At 36.5% G+C, this 12,948-nt stretch overlaps 1 protein-coding gene across 2 annotated transcripts in view; it reads left to right on the top strand.

Moving 5' to 3' along the window:
* The window catches only part of LOC121420493 (sortilin-related receptor-like), a 99,375-nt gene that overhangs the window by 75,078 nt on the left and 11,349 nt on the right, over nucleotides 1-12,948 (top strand). For both annotated transcript variants that reach the window (XM_041615150.1, XM_041615149.1), the window contains exons 37-42: nucleotides 2,429-2,634; nucleotides 4,952-5,126; nucleotides 6,950-7,050; nucleotides 7,742-7,928; nucleotides 8,425-8,522; nucleotides 9,709-9,865. In XM_041615150.1, the coding sequence (XP_041471084.1) occupies nucleotides 2,429-2,634; nucleotides 4,952-5,126; nucleotides 6,950-7,050; nucleotides 7,742-7,928; nucleotides 8,425-8,522; nucleotides 9,709-9,865 (924 nt within the window). The remainder of the gene's footprint in view (nucleotides 1-2,428; nucleotides 2,635-4,951; nucleotides 5,127-6,949; nucleotides 7,051-7,741; nucleotides 7,929-8,424; nucleotides 8,523-9,708; nucleotides 9,866-12,948) is intronic.

Genomic DNA, 12,948 nt, shown 5'->3' with positions numbered 1-12,948 from the left:
AACTTGGCATGCGCGTTACCCATGGCATAATCTACAAAACTACATGATCAAATTCTGCGAAAAATCTCATTGCTCATTAATTATGCTAATTTATGCGTAAAATCAAAATTTTGCTTCAATTAACTAAATAATGCCCCTAATAGGCTAATTTTTGGTACACAGACTCTTTATATGAATCTGATCAAATATATATAAAAAAAAATAAAATCACATTTATTTTCTTATGTATTTTATTGTTTTCTAAATTTCTTATGTATTTCTTTGTTTTTCGACTTTCTTTTTTTTATAATTTTTTCAGTGGAAATTGTCAAGGACTTTATTTGGACCATAAATCAGATGGAATTAATTGATTTCAATCAGTAAAAGGAAAAATAATGATACTTTTATGAATTAGGGCTAAAAACAAATTCACGTTTTTGTGCAATTTTGGGTCTGCATGCACTTACTAAATGTTGCGTAATTTCGGAACCGCATACCCGGGGGTCACAAATTTGGTCTCAAAAGTTGCGCGAGACTTGAATGTAAAAAGTCAGTGAGCGACGTGGTCAAAAAATATCACCCGGCAGATTTATCCGAAAAATGTCGAGGGGGGCTGAATCAGCCCCCCCCCCAGTCTTTTTAGGGTTAAAATACTGACCAGGGACCAATAAATGTGGTTCTTTCAAATTTGCAATTCATCGCTAACCTTTGTGTTACCAAGTTCAGGGGCCCGTTTCATAAAGGACTTGCAACTGTTGTAACTTTGCCATTATGGCAACTACCATGGAAACCTTGATTCTGATTGGCCGCTGAGCTCTGTTACCATGGTAGTTGCCATTATGGCGAAGTTACAACAGTTGCAAGTCCTTTATGAAATGGGCCCCAGGTGTCTTCGCCATCCAGTCGTAACATCCGTAGAATCGTTACCATTGGATGGCGAAGACAATATTACAGTAGATGTAACTCAATTTCATTTTCAATTTAGTTATCTCACAAAAATCACGAACAACATGTCGAGTTAACATAATTTAAGGCATGGTCACACTGCCCGAGCGTTGTTAGAGCAGTTGTGGAGCGGAGAGAAAAAAATCATCACCGCTCACTACCGTTCACCATTTTCGATTTCGATCGGTTTTATTTGTTTTCCATTTTTTCCCCAATTTTGTGAGCGAAATTTGGCCCTCTTTCCCTACCGCTCCATGACCGCTCCAACAACACTCGGGCGGTGTGACCATGCCTTAATATGCAAGATGGTAAGCCAAAAAACACAACTTGTTTGCATTGGAGCCCTGTGGGAATAGATGTTGTTGATGGGGAAGAGGTAGTCTACAAATAATGCACGTAAAGGCCTGGTCACACTGCCCAAGCGTTGTTGGAGCAGTCGTGGAGCGGTAGGGAGAGAGGGTCGAATTTCGCTCACAAAATTGGGGAAAAAAAACTCGAAAAAAAAAACCGAGAAACCAAATCGAAAATGGTGAACGGTAGTGAGCGATGATGATTTTTTTTCTCACGCTCCACAACCGCTCCAACAACGCTCGAGCGACGTGACTAGGCCTTAAGCGTGTTACTGAGTTGCTTCGAATGCTATAATTGATCTAAATTCTAGATAATTCCAGAACTCACACTACCCTGCACTCATACGTCAGAGTGCAGGAGAGTGCATTTTGGGTGCAATAGTGCGATTTGGACCAATCAGATAACAGAACATTCTTGGAAGTTGTATAATAATAACTATTTTAGGTAATAAGTAATACAAATTAGTATTAATGGCTGTAGTAGCATCAGTTGGACTGATAATAAACACTAGTGGTAGTAGTAATCTATTAGATTTCTTTTAAGTTTTAAAGTTTTTTAAGTGTTACATGTAGCTGTTGGAATTGACTGGGTTAGATGATCTTTAAAGGTTTCCATGGTTGAGAGAATATTGAAGGTTTTACGGTAAACACCATGTACATGTATGTAGTCCTGAAAAGGACTGTTCGTTATTCTTTCTTGATTGTATGTTAGCTCTGAAAAGAACTGTTAACGACGTTTCGACCAGCGTGTTCTGGTCTCATCTGAACAGTCCTTTTTCAGGACTACATACATGGGCCCGTATTCTGAAGTCAGGTTTAACTTAAACTCAGGTTTAAAGTGGTGGTTTAATGTAAGTATGGGAAGCCAAAATAATCAAGATTTTTTATATCAAGTTGTACCTTTCTTATGTTTACTGTGCTCTTTCCTGATTCACCGATGGTGAATACAATCATCTATTTATACTTCCTAGACAATTATGAATGATTTGAGAGCCAAATGAGCTAAAGTATGATATCTCTACTGTTAGTGATTTATGTAACAATTGGCTACCCATACTTAAACCACAACGTTAAACCTGCTATCAGAATATGTGCCATGGTGTTTACGGTAAAAGAAACCCTCCAATTGACTGGGTTGTTTTTCTTGTTCTCAGTTCCCAATCTGTGTCCCGGTCTCCCGTACGTCTTCGAGGTCGGTGCTTACAACAATCTAGGGCGGGGTTCCCTCTCTTCACCCAAGGAAGGCAAGACGATTGGCACTCCATACACCAAACCACAGAACCTGACTGCTACGGTCTTATCAAAGACATCCATCAAACTACAATGGCTTGAACCTACTAGCAAGCCAGACGGCAAAGTGGTAAACAGTTGTCTGATCATAATTCCATAGAAATATGAAATCTGATTGGTATTTTATTAAGCTCTTTGTAAGTTACAAATGCAGAGCTGCTAAGTAGTACTGATTTTCCGTATTTAGTACTGAAAATAGAGAAGAATACTGATGGTTTCATGCAAAATACTGATTTCTAAAGTTTCAGTTTATGTGTTGTCCTGTATGGTATTCCTGTGAAAATACTAATTTTCTCACCAAAATTCTGATTTTCAGCCTTGAAAATACTGAAATGTTCTTGTTCAGGTTGGCAGCTCTGCAAATGAATTTTTACGACTGGCTGATGATCCTTTCTTGTGGTGAATAATACACACCAGATTTTCACAGGTGTTGCTGAAGTTCTTAAGAAAGGATCACCAGTCTTAAGGTCGCTTGTAGCTTACAAACGGCTTTATAAGACACCCATCTGTTGGATATTTATTAAAGCTGTTTGTAAAGCTACTCATGACCTGATGCACAACTGGAACATGTTCTTTGGTGCTGAGTCAGCTCTATGGAGATATACCGTATACATGTAGCACAAGAAAGGGTAACCAGTCATGACTGGAACACGTTCTCAGGTGCTAAATCAGCTCTATAGAGGTATACCATTTTTCCAGTTTGGCATGCACCATGTAGAAGAATCCTTGGGAAAACAACATAAAAAAATAATAAGAATTTAAACAGAAGCAGTAGAGGTGCACAATTACAAAGTGATTCATTTCCCTTTGTGAATGCAGGTATCATAGAGATCAGTTAGAATTTTAGCAATCTATTACTGGGCCCAATCTTATGAAGAGTTGCGATTGATCTGATCAATCTCAAATATGGACGGCCAGCAACATCAACATCTATTATGCATGTTTGTTCAAAATATTTTTTAGCTATGATGTATGCTCATGCATTCATCGTTTTCTTGACAATTCACTGTGTTTCTCTTTGGTTGCAATAGTCAATGTGCAAATTTCTTGTAGACAAAATTATGACACTGGTGGATTTCCATAGAGTTACGATTGTTTGTATCACTCGTACCTCCTTGTAAGATGGGGGCCTGGGCTCTATATCATCAAACTTAGTGAGTGATTGTAGGCTGATTTAGGGCATTGTTTGATGACAAGAGTCAATGCGATCAATCATTTTTTTTTTGCAGGATTTTCTGCAGAGGCAAACTATATTAAACAAATATATCAAGCTTTGAGAAAGTATAGCGGAATTATTTATCTGAGGTTGGTCTGGCAAATATAGTAGTTTTGCCAGTCCAACCGAGGATTAATAATTTCCACTATGCTTTGGAATGAACGCCTGATATGTTTGTTTTATATCCTACTTTTAATAATCTATAACCCAAATCTATGCGCTGAGCTTACAAAGTCCGGTTACTTGCCTTGAATCACCTACTTTTCTCCGAGCCACCGCGCTCAGCGGAACGCAGATCACGGGACTTGTCCAGGAGAGAGAGCTCGCTGGCCATTGCGCCCGAGAGTTTAGCTAAATATCCAGTTTTCTGAAATAATGACGTCAGAATATTGGTATGGCAAAAAGAAGCTGCTGTAAACTGCTTATCTAAAAAGAGCCAATGGAGTAAATAAGAGAGTCAAAAGGGGCCTAAGCTTTCGATCCTAGCAGAATCTTCTTCGGAGGCAAAATGACAAACATATAAGGTGGAACAACCATAATATAGACCACAGACATTCAACAGCAACACTGGAAACAAGGAGACAAAAGGGGCATTAGTGAGAAGAGATGACCAATCAGGTTAATGAAGGGGATGAAAGAAAAGGAGTAGGCAGACACAAAGGGAAGTTAGTGTGAGGCCAAAGAGAATATTGGTATAGCGAAAAATATATCGAGGTCTGACGTCACGCAACATCATAGTTGAAATACATTTGGTCACATGATGCTATTTGGACCAATCACTATACAGGATTCAATCTATGTAGGAAATAAAAGCAAATATAGGCTTGAAGCATAGCAGCTTCATTGACAAAGACCTGGGCCTGGTCTTACAAAGAGTTACGCTTGATCCGATCAATCTCAGCTATATGGAGAAACCATCAATTTCATAATTTTTTATTTTGGAAATTTGCACAATGTCCCTGGAAAACAGAGAAGCATACTGAATCATCAAGAAGACAGTGAATTTGTGAATATATATCTTAGATGATGACGTTGATGGCTTGCCATAGATGTGATCGATTGGATCAAGCGTAACTTTGTAAGTTGGGGCCCAAGTCACTGTGTTAGATTTTTTCACATTAATCGTGTGATATTACCTCAACGATCATGCATATTTGATTATCTCTTTTAGGGTTATGATATTGCATATGCCCCAGGAACTCCGACTGATTTCAGCACCCATACCAGTGCGCTCTCCTACACTGTTACTGGTTTGCAGTCTGATGTAACGTATCAGTTTGCCGTCAGACTGGCAGTCACGTGTGAGAACGCACCTTTTGACATTGTACGGGCAATCACACAGTACGGTAAGTGGGTCTGTTAACATTATCCTCCTTTCTTTCGCACTTTGCATCACCATGTACTGTTCAAGCTGGACGGTACTTTTATTGTTCATGTTTCTACCTGTGTGAACTAGTTGAAAGCGATGATGCATTAAAAACAAACGTTGAGCATAACCTATCAGAATCATGCAATGTATTACGACTTGGAGAAACGTTTTGTCTCTTGACAGTAGAAATGAGCGATTACTTACTTTCAATAGTGGAGCGTTGTGGCCCAGTGGATTAGTCTTCGAACTTTGAAACAGAGGGTCGTGGGTTCGAATCCCAGCCATGGAGTAATTTCCTTCAGCAAGAAATTTATCCACATTGTGCTGAACTCGACCCAGGTGAGGTGAATGGGTACCCGGTAGGATTTTTCTTGAACGCTTTAGCGCCTATTAATATGGCGGCTCAGCTACAGCCGGGGAAATAATATGATACCAATTATCAAAGCGCAGTAGAGTATATGCACATAGTAGCTGCGCTATATAAATGGACCTATTATTATTATTATTATTAATAGATAGATCTTAAATCCTCAGTCGGACACCAGAGATCACCATTTTTGTCCAGTCATTTAAGTACAGGACATTACTCAAAGGCTTGCTAGTGCTGCACTAGGGGTTCCCTAAACAGCATCCTCACTGACATCTATTGATGCCTTTTCAAGGTTCAAGGTTTTATTCATATCAAACATACCACATTTTCAACAATGTCGACAACTCAGTACAAACAATACTTTTAAACAAGACAAACAATAATATTATACAATGCAAATTATTATAGGTAAGCATAAATAAATATCGTAAAATATGAAAAGTGTACTTAATATAACAATAGAAAAAAAAAGTACTATAATGCATTCTTGTAAATGGTTGTAATATAATGACAGAGAAAGAAAATGTGAGGTGTGGATATGGGGAGCCAAAGGTAAAAGCAGAGCTTGTTGGTTAAAGGCTCCAAGGAATATGCAGTGAGAGTCCAGTAAAAATATCAATACGACAAGAGAAATAGAGGAATAAATAAAAGGGCAAACGAAAAGTAAACAAAAACTTGGGATACACAAATCAAATGACCACCAATGATCCATGCCAATTATTGGTGGTCATTTTTATGGATTGTGTTCAGATATCTTTAGTGATCCTCACTTGTGTATAGGCTCAGTTGGTAGAGCGTCTGGGGGTCGGGGGTTCAAACCTGGTCGCGTCAGACCAAGAGACGTTAAAAGATGGGAGATGCTGCTACCCTGTTTGGCGTTCAACAATTAAAGGGATAGAGTCTCGTCGATCTGGCGCTGCACAGCTGTTGGAGTCTTTCATTTCTGATGTCACATGTATTTAAAACAATAAAATATGTATTGTCATTTTTCATTTTTCAAACTTTTAAAGGTAAATGCTAGTTTTGGTAACGATATCAAAATGAGTTCGTACAGAATCCAATGAAATGACCACCAAAGTGTATGTTTGTATAAATAAAACGATTGTGCCAAAGGATTCTGGAAGAAATGGTGTAATTGCTGAGAAATCAGCAAATAAACACAGGATTCGGGTAGAGCGTCGGGCCCGACATTCAAAGCAATAATTATACACTGTCCCACGTGCGCTTATCTGTGTTGGGGATCTTCGGTGTGAACATTTTTCAGCGTAGATTTCAAGATTTCACAAAGTTCAGTTTATGTAACTGTACCAGATCTAGATCCTCGATGATAAACTGACAATCCTTGTTTTACAGACTTTCTCATGAAATCAGTGTTTACTGCAACTACCGGAATTTCTCTTTAATGTTGAGTGCCTTGATTCTTTTTTCAGACGATACGTTACCGCCCAAAGACTTGAAAGTGCAGCATAGTGACTTCCAGTCCATTACTGTGCAATGGACCTCACCGAGAGATTTCATGCCTCGTCCAATCGTAAGTAGGAAAACCATGGTCCAAAAACAAACCATGCCTGCCCATCCGGTCTTTTTCTATCTATCTATCTATTGGAAAAGTCACCATTTATTCAGATAGATTATGCAAAATGTGTCATTAATTTGTCCTTGCCCCTCGTCACATTATGGTCATGGAGGTGTCAGTTTGAGATTTGCAGCATTCAGTGATTTCATTTTGAAACAGTTATTGCTTTCTGTTTTGAGAAACTGTATTTCACAATTATATACTATAATTATGATTATATTATTAGAATTATTATGATTATAATTATTAAAATTATTATCATAATTAAAATGATTATAATTATTATAATAATTGTTATTATTATAAATATTATGATTATAATAATTATTATTATCAATAATATTATTATGATTATTATTATGATTATTATTATAATTATTATAATTTATAGGATAGTAATTATTATCATAATTACATTATTATAAATATTATAATTATAATGTTTATAATTATTATTATTATAATTTAATATTTAAGCACATAGAGTCTTTTTACTAATATGCGCTATATAAATTTCAAATATTATTATTATTATTATATTCAATCTTACTTTTTCTGCTTTCATACCCTCATTTTATTACCAAGATTGAATTTCCTTGAAACATTACAGAACATGAACTAACCAAACCCCATCTTTCCCCAACAGGAATATATTTTATTCTACTGGAACACATCACAACCTACAAATCGCCACAATATCACGGTCGATGCTACATCAGATAACACCATCTCTAAAGAGGTATCTAACCTAGTTCCTGGAGCCAACTATTCCTTTGAGGTGCAAGCCAATGTCCAGTCTGCTCGTCGCAGTGGACAAGCAGCCGCAACTACTAGTAAGTATCATTGAGCATCTACCTCAAAACCACAATGTGTATGACAGGTCAAAATGTCAAAATTTATTGATTAACGATAACCTTCAGTAGTCAGCCAATCATTCAATAATTCAATCGCTCAAGTAACCAATCAATCAATCAATGATGAATCAATCAACCAATCAATCAATCAATCAATCAATCAACCAACCAATCAATAGATGAATGAATGAATGAATCAATCAGTCAGTCAGTCAGTCAGTTACTTAGACAGTCAGTCAGTCACTCACTCACTCAATCAGTCGTTTAATCCATCATTCAATTAATCAATTAAACAATCTATCAATCAAATGACCAATCAAACAGTCAGTTCATTAATCAATCACTCATATGACCAACCAATTAAATCAATTAATCAGTCAATTGATCGATCAATCGATCAATCAATCAATCGATTGTTTAGTCAACCAGTCAACATTTATTATTAACCTTTTATTCACCGTCTTTCTTTGCTCAGAACTTCCTTCCGTGCCAACTGAATTCCTTGCTATCTCAGAGAACGGTATAATCCATGTATACTGGGGACCTGCTGAAAATACCTGGAATAAATCATTGGTGAGTGTTTGGAGGGTTCTTTATATAACAGTAATTAGATGTTGTATACCTGATTGATATCGGTTAAGGTTTGGATATAGGGGTGATGGATATAGAGAAGTAGAGTGGCAAAGGAGAGGGAGGAAGAGAAGAAGCAGCAGTAGGAGAACAAGAAGGAGAATGGGCAAGAGAAGGAGAAGGAGCAGGAAGAAGAGGGGAATAATGAGCAGAAGGAGAATGAGGAAGAGAAGGATAGTGGGGATGAGAAGGAAGAGGAGCAGGAAGAGGGGGGGGGGGGGGGGGTAAGGAGAGGAAGAAGGAGATTGAGAATGGGCATGAGAAGGAGGAGGAGAAGATAAAGGAGGGGAAGGAGGAGAAGGGGGATAATGAGCATAAAGATGAGCAGAAGGAGATATAGAAGGTGGAGGAGGAAAAAGGAGGAGGAATTGGAGGAAAAAGAGGGGGAGGGAGGATGGGGAGGAGAAGGAGATGGAGGAGGAGGAAGAGGAAAAGGAGAAGGGGAATAAAGAGTAGAAGGAGTAGGATAATGAGCAGAAGGAGGTGGAGAAGGAGGAGGAAGAGGTGGTATGACTTAGATTGAAATCAAATGAATTGAAATGGAATGAAATTAAATGAGTTAAATAAGTATTGAAAGAAATTGATAATAAATGAAATGAACTACATCTCTATTCCTATGTCATACTGTGCTTGTCAGTGTTAAAATATGAAAAATTATAAAATAGGTGTATTATTTCAACCATCGCGATTGGCCAATATGTGTCACATGACATCGAAATTTCTTTGTGCACTGCATGGCAGTGCAAAAGGTGCGCAACGAAAATTAACATTGCATGGGAGAAGTCCAACAAAACTTTACTGTAACTTTTTAAGAATTTGTTTCTGTGTTGCTATTTTATAAAACAAATAATGCACTTGCTCTGTCATGCGTAAAAGTAAATGCAGACAAAGCTCTGTTTTTCAGACGGTGCACACTGGGCGCCTGCCGCCAGCTGCTCGCGCACAGTGCGGCACCTATCTAAAGAAACCTCGCGTGCTCTGCATTTCCACTAACGCACCCGGCTGCATGCATTATTTGTGTAATATATAATGGAATGGTTGCAAATGATATGAGAAATGAAATAAGAATTTAAAGTACATGAAATGGAATGAAAATGGAAGATTTGTATATTTCCTCAATATCATCCAGGGCTTTGCTGTTCGTATTCAGAGAATGGCAGATTTGTTCCCAGGCCAGGACGATATCTCCTTGATACCACCTGAAGCTCGACAGAAAGTGGAGAACGATGCCTCTCTTTGGACTATTATCGGAGGAATACAGCCTTATCATTATGAGTTCTCAGCAGGTATTAAAGGGAGAGTGAACTGTGTGGTCTCTCGTTGACTGTGTGTTATAAATATATGGGCCCATATTCTGAAGTCAGGTTTAAAGTTGTGGTTGACGTATGGGGAACCAAAAGTATCAACATTTTTATTTAAGTTGTATGTTTACTGTGCTCTTTCCTGATTCACCAATGGTGAAGACAATCATCTATTTATACTTCCTACACAATTATGAATGATTTGAGAGCTGAATGAGCTAAAGTTTGATATCACTACTGTTAGTGATTATGTAACAATTGGCTGTCCATACTTAAACCACAACTTTAAACCTGAGTTTAAGTTTAACCTGACTTCAGAATACAGGCCTTAGTCTTAAAATAAAAGATATCTACTAATGCCACAGAGAATTAATTGACCTATAATTGTATTTTGTATAGAGAAACTAAAATGTTTTGAGAGGAAAAGTAATTGTTTTGCTATGTGGTAACATAATAATTGCGGTATAAATGTATTGAGTAGTTGATTAGTATGTTATCATTCAAGTGGGTCTATATTACTAGACTACACTAGCATTATGGGTCAGGAAACTGGCCAGGTATGAGTAGTTGAGGACTCGAGATGGCACTATTGGTTTGTATCTGCTTTAAACACGGCCCTTAGATTGTTTAATTTGTGTATTCATTTCACCACATGAAATAATATCCATATTGACGAAAAAAAGATTGTTACATTTGCTGATATGAATACGTAGTAGGAAAAAAGCATTATTGGGGCTTGTAAGATCAACTGCTGTAAGAAACTGTACAAATGTTTCAAAGAAACCTATACCAATACCTGAAGAAAATGAAGTAAGGATGTTACGAGAATTAGCCGCAAGATTTTCCCTTTGCAACAACTCAACCTGGTTATACAGTGCGTCCCAGAAAAAATGAAATCCGGGATTCCCATGTCCATTTTCTTCAAGGCCAAATAAATTACGATATTTCATTTGCATCACGATATATTTCAATTATTCCTTTTATTTTTATACATTATACGAGACGAACAGTTCATGGATTCAGGTGCAAGACAAGTTTGAAATTTTTGTGTCAAAATCAGTTGCGCAGAAAAATCGGACGAGATTGGTTCATGATACGACAACCGTGATTATTTGATGATTGGCTCATTGGCATGTCTTTTGTATATTTTGCTAATATTCTCTCACTGATCCCTGAAACGAGGGTGGATTCAGAGTATTAATAATGATAAGTATTTCTGATGCTCACTTTCTAATGAATCATTACTCAAGGTGCTACATATTAAAGGTCAAGTCCACCTCAGAAAAATGTTGATTTGAATCAATAGAGAAAAATCAGACAAGCGCAATGCTGGAAATTTTTAATTGGATGTAAAATAAGAAAGTTATGACATTTCAAAGTTTCGCTTATTTTCAACAAAATAGTTATATGAACGAGCCAGTTACATCAAAATGAAAGAGTCGATGACGTCACCCACTCACTATTTCTTTTGTTTTTTATTGTTTAAATTATACAATATTTCAATTTTTACGAATTTGATGATTAGGACCTCATTGCCTGAAGCACAAAATGTTAAAATAATGGAATTCCACTTGTTCAGGGAGGAATGAAACTTCATTTCACATGACAATGATGAGAAAATAAAAATATTTCATATTTCATATAATAAAATACAAAAGAAATAGTGAGTGAGTGATGTCATCAACTCTCTCATTTGGATGTAACTGGCTCGTTCATATAATTATTTTGTTGAAAATAAGCGAAACTTTAAAATGCCATAACTTTCTTATTTTACATCCGATTTTGATGAAATTTTCAGTGTTATGCTTGTTGAATTTTTCTCTTTTTATTCAAATCAAGTTTTTGTTGGGGTGGACTTGTCCTTTAAGAGTGTTCATATTGATGATAGTACTTGACAGTCACTCGTGACTTTCTGCGCAAATGCTTTCTGATATGCCTCAATATCTGTTGCTTTTAAACTGCCATGCGAGGACTATTTGCTAAGCTGCCAAGTAGTACTGATTTTCCGTATTTAGTACTGAAAATAGAGAAGAATACTGATGGTTTCATGCAAAATACTGATTTCTTAAGTTTCAGTTTATGTGTTCATTTGTCCTATGGTATTCCTGTGAAAATACTGATTTCCTCACCAAAATACTGATTTTCAGCCTTGAAAATACTGAAATGTTCTTGTTCAGGTTGGCAGCTCTGTCAATAGTGTAGTAGGTTTCACGGTACACCATGTATCTTTCTTTTGCAAGTGTTGGTCCTGAAAAGGACCACCCTGTATAGGACTGTGGGTATCAAATTATTGATGAGATTTCACTCTTACCATAAGTATTGATAACAATCATAATAATAGCAGGATTTATAAAGCACTTTTTCAATTCAATTCAATTCAAAATGGTTTATTTAGATAAAAAACTTTCATCACAGCACAGAGCCGAATTACAAAAAGTTTTTACAATATAAAAGATTGAAATCATAAGGAATAAACAAAGTGTGGCATATAACAACAAAAAATAATACAATAAAAACAAATATGGTACACAAAGAGAAACTTATAAGACAAAATGTGTTCAATATGACGTTAGCATCAATTACAAGAATCACAGAACTAAAGCAAAAAATACAAAGTCATAGATGAGACATACAAATTATGCAAAAAAAGTACCAGATCATATACAATTAAGGTATAAATTAAATACATGAATACACAAGAGATGAAGGATAAGGAGAAAATATAGGCAGAGAATACAAAGCACTGCTATTAGTATGAAGTTTATAGTGAAAACAAACTTGTCAATTGTGAAATATTTCTCTAAAAGCGGGTTTCCTTTTTTGTGGGATGCACTGTAAGTATCAGAGATGTTGTATTGTCTTTTGTTTCAAAAAGCGTTTGAAGAAAGGGTAGAAAACTAATTATTACAATTGTTGAATTTAATTGTATGAATGTGCAAAATTGCAACATCAGCGCACAAATCAGCGCTGAATTAATTCTGGGGGATAATAATGATAATTGTTTCCATGTTATTTTCTTCAAATCAAGATATCCATATTGCACCAATTATACTTATTATTGGAATATA

This window comes from Lytechinus variegatus, chromosome 8 (genome assembly GCF_018143015.1).
Source record: "Lytechinus variegatus isolate NC3 chromosome 8, Lvar_3.0, whole genome shotgun sequence".
Classification (NCBI taxonomy): domain Eukaryota; kingdom Metazoa; phylum Echinodermata; class Echinoidea; order Temnopleuroida; family Toxopneustidae; genus Lytechinus; species Lytechinus variegatus.
The sequence above is the reverse complement of the archived record's forward strand: the minus strand, read 5'-3'. Positions and strand labels throughout refer to the sequence as shown.